Source organism: Ceratotherium simum, chromosome 27 (assembly GCF_057802395.1).
Source record: "Ceratotherium simum simum isolate JZ-2026a chromosome 27, ASM5780239v1, whole genome shotgun sequence".
NCBI classification, from domain to species: Eukaryota; Metazoa; Chordata; class Mammalia; order Perissodactyla; family Rhinocerotidae; genus Ceratotherium; species Ceratotherium simum.
Window position 1 is genome coordinate 15069420 of NC_141926.1, and position 11969 is coordinate 15081388.

Sequence of the window (11969 nt, forward strand, 5' to 3'; positions counted from 1 at the left end):
ATGAGGTGAGATGGGGGCAATTCCAGAAATTCTAGAATTTGGAATAAAAGTATGATAAGAAAAATTATACAAAAACCTAAGAGATGTGCATAAAAGATTGAGAGTATGATGTGATTAGGTTCTTATATATTTCCATACTGATGAAGCTTCACGATCTACAAATTGAAGAGACTTATTAACAGTAAAGAATTGCTCTATTTAAATCTGCTTCAGTTAGAAGAATATAGGTTCAATAAAATTTAAGGTAAATTAAAAAAAAGACTATTATCTTTAGTTTTTGTCATAACCTAGATAAAGCCAGATATTTTGCCTTATAGAGGACATCAATAACAGAGGATCTCCTAAGATCCAACATAGGAATTACCTCCTATGTTCTTCTGGTTTATTTGGCTCCTAAAAAAGAGGCCAACCTCTAGCCCTATGCTTTGCCTGTACAGTAGTCCCCCCTTATCCATGGTTTCGCTTTCCACAGCTTCAGTTACCTGAGGTCAACTGTAGTAGGAAAATATTAAATGGAAAATTCCAGAGATAAACTATTCATAAGTTTTAAATTGAGCACCTTTCTGAGTAGCATGATGAAATCTCACACTGTCCCACTCTGTCCTGTCTGGGACATGAATTATCCCTTTGTCCAGTGTATCCATGGTGTACACATTACCCACCCATTAGTCACTTAGTAGCCATCTCGGTTATCAGATCTACTGTTGTGACATCGCAGTGTTTGTGTTCAAGTAACCCTGATTTTACTTAATAATGGCCCTAAAGAGCAAGAGTAATGATGCCCCAATTGGGGTATGCCAAAGAGAAGCCATAAAGTGCTTCCTTTAAGTGAAAAGGTGAAAGTTTTCAACTTAATAAGGAAAGAAAAAAAATCATATGCTAAGGTTGCTAAGATCTATGACCACTTTTATTACAGCCTATTGTTATAATTGTTCTTTTTTATTATCAGTTATTATTGCTAATCTCTTAGTGTGCCTAATTTATAAATTAAAGTTTTAGTAGGTATGTACGTATAGGAAAAAACATAGTATATACAGGGTTTGGTACCATCCACGGTTTCAGGCATCCTTTAACACAGGGCTCTTGGAACATATCCACATGGATAAAGGGGAACTACTGTATATATTTTCTGGCTCATGAAAGAGCCTGGAAGTTTCTACCCTTATTATAATGATAAAGGGTTATTTATAGTAGAAATCCATAAATTTAGACTTATATAAATAAATGAACAATCAAGTGGAAAGGAAAACTTCCTTGTGGTAGAATGCCAGCTAATATATTTGGAAAAAACAAGGTTGAAAATCAGACAAGTCAGCATTTGCAATCTATCTTCATAATAAATAATATAGGCAAGAAAAATAAATAAATACTAAAACTAGTGGTAAATGTTGGGATATAAATATTTATTCAGTTACAAAATATTTCCACCAAAATACTTCTTAATTGCTACAAGAATAATAAAAATAACTTTTGAGTTGAGAAATCTGGTATTCACCATATTGATCAAGTGATCAAAGTTATCACCATCATTAAGGGAACAAATCAACTTCAGGTGCCTACCAACAGGGTATAATAAAAAGCAAACATCTGTTGATGGGCACTTGGGTTGCTTCTGAGCTGTGCCCTTCAATGGATGAATAGATAAAGAAAACGTGGTATATATGTACAATGGAATACTACTCAGCCATCAAAAAAAGACAAAATTGTGCCATTTGTGACAACATGGAGGGACCTTGAGGGTATTCTGCTAAGCGAAATAAGTCAGACAGAAAAAAACAAATACTGTATGGCTTCATTCATATGTGGAAGATAAACAAACAAACACATAGATAAAGAGAACAGATTAGTGGTTACCAGAGGCAAAGGGGGTGAGGGGAGGGTGAAAGGGTAAACGGGCACATATCTTTGGTGATGTATAAAAACTAGACTATGGGTGGTGAACATGATGCAGTCTATACAGAAACTGAAACATAATAATGTACACCCGAAATTTACACAATGTTCTTTATTTGCTTGATGAAATACATAATCTTGTTCTAATCATGAGGAAACATGAGACAAATCCAAACTGAGGAATGCTCTAAAAAAAAAATCTCCTGGAATCTACAAAAATATTAAGGTCATGGAAGAGACTAGACAGTATGACAACTGGGTGCATGACGTGACCCTGGATTAGATTATTTTTCCAGAAGAGCATTATTGGAGCAGTTGCTTCTTAGAATGAATATTGTGGAAAGGAAGAGGAGGAAGCAGATTTGGATAGAGGGGAAAGTTGAGTTGGCTCAGGCTTGATGGAGGCCTCAGGAGACCATATGGGAGATTCTGAAGTTGGGATGTCCCAGCAGAGGTGTTGGGGTTGAGGCAAGAAGGTGTGTCATTATACCCCTACACTGATCCATTAGTTGAGACTGGCTGCATGTAAGAGGCATAACCTTGTGTGAAGGGTGCTCTTTGGCTGAAGCAGTCCTGTTGAGGGCTGATAGCTGCAGGCACTCTGCCTGGAACACCCTTAACAGCTGAGAGTAATTTCTTTATTGTTGAAAAGGAAACTGGGTGGATATCACAGTATTCATTAGAGTACTATCAAACAAAATAATTTCAGAAGTTGAGTAGCTAAGGTGAATGCACAACATTTAACAAAACTTACGTGTTTAAGAGTGATCCAGTCATAAATATAAAAAAGTTAGTATAAAGTCCTTAAATAATTCACCTATTACACAGCACTCTCAATGATACGTTTTTCATACTTCAATGTGTTTAATTTTGTTCTTAGATTTTATTGTAGGGCACACAGTTACCTTATATCTACTCAATATTTGATTGAGCTTTAAGTTTCTTAATTTTTGGCATTAATTAATTTGGCGTTAATGATATTAATCTTTGTCTTAAAATATTAGTTTATGAAATATATGATTACTATAATTGATAAAATAAAAAACAGATTGTGGCATATTCTAGTAAATAATTGTCTTGGGGTGTTAAAAATGTATTAGTGTATTAACATCGTGAACTAATAAAAGGCTGGGGTAATGCTCTAGACTCCATGAAATGCTAAATTACAACAGACAATAAATTGCAAAGTATCATATTTTCCACTAACTGAATTCTGTATCAAAAGTAAAAGATATTAAAAGACAGTTGGAAAAAATTGAACATGGACTATGAATTAGATAACAGTATTGTATCAAACTATTTTTTTGTAATAATAGGATCGTGGTTACTTGAAGAACCATCACCATTCATTTATGAATGAAGCGTCATGAAGTTTACAACATATTTTCAAATGGTTCAGGAATAATGTTTGAGCATGAGCGTATGTAGAGAGAAAGAGGCAGAGACAGAGAGACAGAGAGGAAACAAAACTGGCAAAATACTAACGATTGTCAAATCTAGGTGAATAATGTTCAGGTGTTCACTAGACTACTTTCTTGACTTAATTGAGGGTTTGAAATTTTTCAAAATTAAATTCTGGGCGAAATGAATTTATATCTAGAAAAATATTATTTTTGGAGTACTAAAATCTGCAATGAGTCATTTCTTTATATATAAATTTAAATGATTCCTATTTGAAAGATGGAATATGAGCATAAAGGATCAAAAATGTAAAAAGTAAAAAAATTTAAAAAAATAAGCCCAAAAATGTATGTAAACTCTGGATAACAAAGAAGGGGAAATAAGAATACATAAATTGATATATATAGCATATACAAATATATTATGTATGGTTGTTTCTGTAACAAGAAAGCAGAGAAAAATAAAAATGCTTACATATAAGAGTGAGTGGGAATGGGGCAGAAGGAATAAATATGGAGTGAGACTTCTCTAAGTATATCTTTTTATACAGTTTTGATTTTTGAAACTTGTAAACATTTAACACATTCAAAAATAAAATAAATATGCTTATAATTGAATATACATAGAAACAAACTCTATACATAAAATGAATAGCACAACTACTCAAAAAGAAAATTAATTCACATAAATGTTGAGCACAATACTCTCTTCATTCTTAGTGGGATACTTTCTAATGCTAAAAAGTATTGCTAAGAAATTTTAGCAGGTTTCTCATGGGTATTGCTTTCAGTGTGGTAATTCAGAGTGTATTTTGTGTGTAGGGTTGATGTAGTTGGGGTGCAGAGTTTTCACCATAAGAAAAGAGAGAAACAATTGAGGAATAGGGTAAAATGTAAAAGAATCTCATGTTTTTGGACTTCAGGTGGAGTTATTCACACTTTGAAGTAAACAAGCCAATGTGAGTACAAACTAGATGTTTGTTTGGGGCTGTTATTGGTGGCATTTAATTTCAAGTTAAATATGTTAGGGTAGCTAAGAATGTCAATGGATTTTGCTCACATTAATACAGGTGTGAGGAGCAGATCTTGGAAAATTATAATCAACAAAATCTTGTCTCGTGAGTCTATGATTAAGAGTCTATTATCTAATTTAAGTCAATATCTAATTTATTTTTGTTCAATTATTATGACCTATCAGGTAGGCCAAAATAGTTTTAAACTATACTATTTCTTGAGATGAGCAAAATAGACCATCCAATTTTTGCATAATATTAAATAGAAAATTCTAAGCTTCAAGAGTAAAGTAAATGGGAAAGATAAGTCTTCATACAAGAATGGCTTTAAAGGAAAAAAGTGCTCTCTTTTGGGTTATGATCTTTCCAGGGATCTTAACTCCCTCTTGTGGTTTCAACTTTTTTACTACCTTAAACTAGTCAAAATGAATTGGTACATATCCATTATCCGATGCTGAAACGCTACTTAAACTCATTCATGCCCAACCCAAGAGCTTGAAATCCTGTATCAAGAGAAGATACTTGCCAAGTTTACGGATACATTTGTCACAGAAAATTAGTGGAAAAGCCAATGATTACAGCTACAACTGTGAAATCACAGAAATCACAGGAAAGAAAAATCTTAAGACCAACAGTATAGAATGCCATCAAATGACTCTAAACTTAAATATAGAATGAATGTAAGAAAAGGTGTCATTTGAGAAAAATAAACCAAATTTCAAGGCATATAAAATTTAGGTGGAGGTAGAGTGGGTTTGACCTTCTCTGCCTCTCGTGTTGGGGAAGCATAGGAAACACTTCTTGTTTAAATATGTCCGAAACAAAGATTAGAATCGAACTGTGTCAACTTTCATGTCTTCTAAATGATTTCATACAAAATGAAGGTTTGGTGTAAAAGCACTTGAAATAGATAGTGTTTCCAGGCAATGCTTAACTAAATTGACAAACATTACCTCCTTTAACCCTAACAATAACCCAGCATAACACAGCATCACTGCTTCACCAGAGTAGAAAAATGAGGGCTACAAGATTGTTACTTCCTTAATGTCACAAATCAAGGATTTGGTAGAGCAACTGAAGTAGAAATATTAAAAAAAGATATCCCCTAAATAAGGCAAATTGTTTCCTTTAATTTAACCAGAAAAAAAAAAAAAGGCAAATGACAAATACTGGACATTAAAGGAAAAGAAAACCAGATTTATTATTCCACATTGAATAGGTTTATTAGGAAAATAGAGAAATAGGTTTTGCATAAAAATCGAACAGCGGGATCTGTGACAGCATCATTCCAATGAGAGACCACACAGAAGTTTTCAGGATGAATTTCACGTTCTCTCACTTTTCATAAGTTAAGCATAGGAAAGGAAAAGATTGAGGTATCAGATGCAGAGGGCACTGGAAGGCAAGTCTTCAGCAAGGCTCAGAATAGGTGGGGTTCAGAATTGGCGAATCCTGATGTACAGGTATAGAGGGTGAGAATCTCCCGTGGTGTCTTCAATAGTAGTAGCCAAAGCCAGAACCATAGCCTGAGCCACATCCGTAGCTGCAGCCACAGAGAGAGCGGGAGCCATATCCATAGCCACAGCCCAGTCTGCGGAAGCCACAGCCATGCTAGGAGCCATAGCCATAGCCCAGGCCTCCATAGCCATAGCCCAGGCCTCCATAGCCACAGCCCAGGCCTCCATAGCCATAGCCCAGGCCTCCATAGCCACAGCACCCATAGCCACGGCCCCCATAGTAGTTTCTGTAGTAGCCACACATGGTATTGGCTGTTGAGGTTGTTCTTGGGTAAAGAAGGAGAGTAGATGACTTCAGTCTGGACATTTCTTCCCGAACAGGCCTTTTATATTCCTTCAGTGTGGGTGGGATCCACCACATGTGCTTATGTCATTGGCTAATTTTATGACTAATCTAATTAGTTTGTTGTTCCTCAGCCGTGAGATAAAGCCTTAGAAGTATCATGAGGATTCTTGTGTTTGGTCTTTCAGTTGCCCCTCCCCCCATGCAACTGAGGGCTTTAATGAGAAGAGAGGCACGTCGCACCCACACAGTCCTGCCCAAATTAGACTTTCATTTTAACCTCCTATAACCGTCCTTTATGTCAAGAAAGAATATGTTTGTTAGTCTCAACCTTATTTGTTCTTGGCCCCAGTTAGTTCAACTAGTTTTTTTTTTTTTGTGAGCAGGACTAGCCCTGAGCTAACATCCGATGCCAATCCTCCCCTCTTTTCTTGAGGAAGAGTGGCCCTGGGCTAATATCTGTGCCCATCTTCCTCTACTTTCTATGGGATGCCACCACAGCATGGCTTACCAAGCGGTGCGTTGGTGCACGCCAGGGATCCGAACCTGCAAAGCCTGGGCCGCCAAAGCGGAGCGCGTGCACTAAACCGCTTGCGCCACCGGGCTGGCCCCTTGACTAGTTTTTTTAATGTTTCATTAAATAACACTCCTTTTGACTCATGAGTTTTTCTTCTCTTGATCCAAATTAGTTATCTTCTTCAGGGTTTCAATTCCTTTACTATACTGAAACCATAATATATCTTTCATCCCCACGATGTTGATAATAATCCAACTAATTAAATTTTCCAAAAACATCAAGTCTGAGCAAAATGCAGTATACTTTTTCTATTTGTAGCAATAAGTCTAATTCTCATTTATGTTCAGTTTCTACCGAAGGACTACAAAGTAGAAATTATTCCTTGGAATCCAATTTCTCTGCTTTTTTCCCTCTAAATTGAATATACAGTTATACAAATTATTATTCTAATTAATATTAGAATTATATTCTTAGTAACTATGCAATAAGCTTAACATCACATTTATGTTTATCAATGTATTGGACAGAGGTCTGTTCCTTTATCAAGACATCCAGTCATTATTCTCTTTATAGCTAGTTCCACTGAGATCTCTTGCATAGCCTTGGCATTATTACTGTCTTTACTAAAACTAGTGTGATAATCGATCCCACTGGGAGGCACCTGAAAAGTGAGAATATTTTCATAATACAGATTAAAAAATGTACTTTCCTGTCTTTAAGGGAATGAATGTGGGGAGATAGCGTTCTCCAAACAGCCATGTGTAATCTATCAGTAGATTTCTGTTATTCTAATGATAGTTCTGAGTCAAAGTATTATTTTTATGTATCCTCTCATAACCTTAAGCAGGGACAGAGAGTACAAGATGTAGGACGCTCTCTGTATTTTAGTCATCTCTCCTCTGGAGATCATTACAATGAAGACACAAGATTTTTACAATTTCCCAATTCTTCTGTCTTGATAAGCATATCCAATGAGTCAAAAAAATGCCTCTTAATAAAATAGAATGTTTTTATACTAAGGATCTGGTCAAACACATTCATCTATTCATCCAATATGTGTTTTTGTACGTTCTTTCCATGCATGTCTTTTGGTAGGTTCATTTTTGTAAAATAGACACATTGTGACATTTTATTCACACTTTATTGGGTTGAGATGTTAGAATTAGAGGACATCTTCGTTATATCATTTTCAAAGTTCCCATACAGAAAATAAAAGTAGCCTCAACTATCACAGTGCAGAGTCAATCAAGTAATAACTTAGAATATGTTTCCAGAAAAACTAACTTAAATAATATGATGATCAGTCTTCCTCTAGGCTACGTTCTCAGAATGTCTCCTGAAGTTGGTAAGACTAGATTGCATCAGTGATAAAAAAAAAAAAACAAACATACAAACTATAATTAACTCGAGTGTGTTTTTTTGGTATTTGATTAAAGTAGCTATAAAAGACATTATTATTTTGTGCAATAAAACATCCTTAATAACAACATTTATTAGGTTATTTCTCCGCAGAATTTACTCCCTGGAGTTAATTTGTTTCTTAAGAATTAAGTTCCTCTCTCTAATGCAACAATGAGAGCATTGCACTCAATGAGATTCATGTAAAAAAATTTTGTCCTACTGTGATTTTCTCAACACTATTCAGTTTTTAAGAACATTTCTTAATCAAAAACAAAACAAAACAACCCTTTTTGTCGTCTCAGTCCTCGCCAGCTAATATCCCATTTTCTTCTTCTGTTTCATTGTAAAACTTCATACGTATTTCCATGGTAGCTTTCTATTCTCGCCGTATGTCTTTTCTCACACCTTTTGTTGTTTGGTCCCCCTCACTGTACTAAAACTGCTCCTGTAGGGATCACCGACACCCCAATCTTACCAAGTCTAGAGGTTCATTCTTCTTCATTTTACTAAGGCTCGGAGTAGCATTCAGATTCACCAACTTTTTTTTTCGTTCCTGAAAGACTCTCCAGTCCTCACTTACATCCTACCACACATTTAGTTTAATTCCACTTATCACCAGCTACTCCTTTTCGATATCCTTTCTCTTTTCTCTTCTTCAGATTTAGTTCTCAAGTGTGAGGTTGCCTAGCTAGATGCTTGCCTCTCTTATAGTTTATATTTACACTCTCTTTAGATGGATTACTTTGGATACACTACTGTAACCAATTAATGTCAATTCTCATTTTCAATTCTGATTGGATCTTCCCAAATGACCACTTGACATCTCCTTAGATTGTTATTAATGGTCATCAAAAATGTAACAAAACAAAACTAAGTTCATGATTCTTCATACTCCCAGATATTTTCTCTTCTTTTTTCCTCCATCTTAAAGCATGCAAGACGTAAAACAGGTCAGGATCTTCCCAGTGGTTTATCTTTTAATGCCTTTCCACATTAAGGTTTCTAGATTATACCAGACACTCAGTTAAATTTGAATTTCAGAACACTGAATTTCCCAAATATTGCATGGGATACATTTATACAAAAATGGTTTATCTGAAAATTAAATTTATCTGGGTGTCCAGTATTTTTATTTGCTATATCTGGCAACCTAAAGCTTAGAAAGCACAGCCTTTCTGGTCTGCCTTGTTACAGTCTTTACTACATCCGGGAGTGCATCTTGCAACATTCTTTCTCTCCTTATAGTACACAGACATCAACGGTCTTTGTGCTCTTCAGATGTACCGTTCATTTTTTTTGTGAGGAAGACTAGCCCTGAGCTAACATCTGTTGCCAATCCTCCTCTTTTCGCCGAGGAAGATTGGCCCTGGGCTAACACCCGTGCCCATCTTCCTCTACTTTATATGTGGGATGCCTGCCACAGCATGGCTTGATAAGCAGTGCATAGGTCCGTACCTGGGATCCGAACCCGCGGACCCCTGGCTGCCAAAGCAGAGCGCCAGAACTTAACCACTATGTAATGGGCTGGCCCCAAGATGTACCATTTTTGTTTCCAACTTAAAGCCTCTGCCTTTGAGTTACTGATCCTCTGAAAGTAACAGAAGAAATGGCTAGAACGTCCTCTTCCCTTGGTTCTCTCAGAGAGGCTTTCCCTGACCATCCAGTGCAAAGTAATCTCTCACCAGTACTCTTTAAATTTACCTTACCTCCCCTTGATTTATTATTTAAATACACTCATCATTATAAGAAATTATCTCATTGACTTTTCATATTTGTTTTCAAATATCTGCCTGCATTCCCTGCCCTTGCTCAATCTAGATTATCAGCTTCATAACAATAGGAATCTTGTCTGTCCTGTTCACTGCTCCATCCCCAGTGCTCGTAACAGTGCCAAACCTGCAAGTGATTCTTAAAAGTTTGACGTACAAAAGAATTAATAAAAGACCAAACCAATGCAATCAAGTAGAATTTTTAAATTCTCCTTTCTGACTTTTTTATTTGAAATAATTGTAGAGTTACCAAAAGTTGCAAAAATATGCAGAGTGTTCCATATACCCTTCACCCAGTTACACCTATGTTAATATCTTTCACAACCAAGTACAATTATCAAAACTAAGAAATTAACCTTTTCCAATATTCTTAACCAATCTAAACACATTATTTGGATTTCACATTTTTTCTATGAGTGTGTTTTTTTCTGTTCCAGGATCCAATCCAAGATCCGATGTGGCATTTGGTTGCTTTATCTCTTTAGTCTCCTCCAATTGGTGACAGTTTCTCAGTCTTTAATTTTTATGGCGTTGACAATTTTAAAGAGCCTAATGTTTTGTAGTATGTTCCTCAATTTGGGTTTGTCTGTTTTCTGATAACAAGGTTGAGGTTATACATTTGAGGCAAGAATACCAGAAGAGATGAGCCTATTTCGTTGTGTCATAGCAGGAGGTACGTGGCATCAGTAGATCTTTGAGAGTTTCTGGAATAGATTTTTAAGGTAAGTTACTAATAGAATAAATCCTTCTATTTCTATATAACCATGGTCCATGGATTTAAACTTCAGGGACTCTACCATGGCTTTTGATCGTATATGTAAAATGATAGATGCATATATATCTATATATATATATCTATATCTATCTATCTATCTATATATATATATGAAGTATAAATCAAAGTGAATAATATTGCTCCACAAAAAAATAATAAAACACATTAATCATTCAAAGATTTACAGCTGAACTCTATCATGTTCTCTCTGTCTTCTACCATGTCTTCTCCACCACCTTTCCATCCTTCCCCATCTCTGAAGCCACACTTTATTCCCAAGGCTGTGTATACGCAGATAGGAAGGAGAATATTATTAAGGGAAAAAAATAATTTTCAACAGGTGAAAACTTTATAGGTTATATGATTTCACAGTAGCTAGTAATATAGGTTAGATTTCACATCTGAAATAAACAAGCCACCAAAGTAGGAGAAGAATCTTTCATTAAAGGCGCATGATTTTATTACAAGCATCCTGACACACAGCAAAGTTGTCTTGGATATATTGGTTATGAGGAATTCTTGAGATGGTTATAATGCCAATTAGTTTGAAACATGAATGCAACAGTTCCTGTGGTTCGTCCCACACACCACTCAGTTGGTGTATAAGGCCCTGTGTTGATTATAAACTTAAAACTCTAGAAACTGATGCTGCTCTTCAACTGAGCCTTCTCCTCCTCGTACCATGAGCTTCTACAGCAACTGCTACAGTGGCCTGGGCAATGGCTATGGTGGCCTGGGATGTGGCTATGGATGTGGCTATGGTGGCTATGGATATGCCTGCTACTGTCCATGCTATTATGGAAGATACTGGTCTTCTGGCTTCCTCTGAGAAATTCAAGATTGCTCATCTGTTCAGGACATTCTTTTGTGAGGCACTATGTGTACCTCTTGCATTATTTGTAATAGTGATGTTATCGTTTGTTCAAACAATGACAACCAATTCTTAGAATCCTGTGCAACATCAGAACCTTTTGGATTGAATTGCCTGAGTTTCCAATGATTTAGAAAAGTAGTAATTTCATTTTGTGTTACTATTATATAATTGAATATAAACAATCTTAACCATTTCCATTTGGGAAAGTGCCTAAATTCATTTTTCATTAAAGGCAATTTGTTTTTCACACCTACAACATTTTCATGTACATTTATTCATTATATTTCTTGTGAGTATGTATATGTGTGTGAGAGAGAGAGAAGAGGAGAGAGAGAGAGGGAGAGAGAGAAATCATCGACCTTCTGGCTATCTACAGTTGACAATTTGGATGTGTAGATGAATAGTTGTATTCAACCAGTGTTTTTTTAATATGGGTTTTTGTGAGCATATTCAAGAGTTACTATTATCTATATTGATCTAATCAAAGCCTTATCTTTGGTATATCCAAAGTTTGACTAAAGACGTTG

General features: G+C 35.7%; 1 protein-coding gene across 1 annotated transcript; it reads left to right on the plus strand.

The window, feature by feature from the left end:
• The first annotated feature begins 11250 nt into the window (after positions 1-11250).
• LOC147913419 (keratin-associated protein 22-1-like) lies at positions 11251-11397 on the plus strand. The gene has a single exon (XM_087417860.1). It carries the CDS (start codon positions 11251-11253, stop codon positions 11395-11397), a length of 147 nt encoding a protein of 48 aa, XP_087273986.1.
• The last annotated feature ends 572 nt before the right edge of the window (positions 11398-11969 follow it).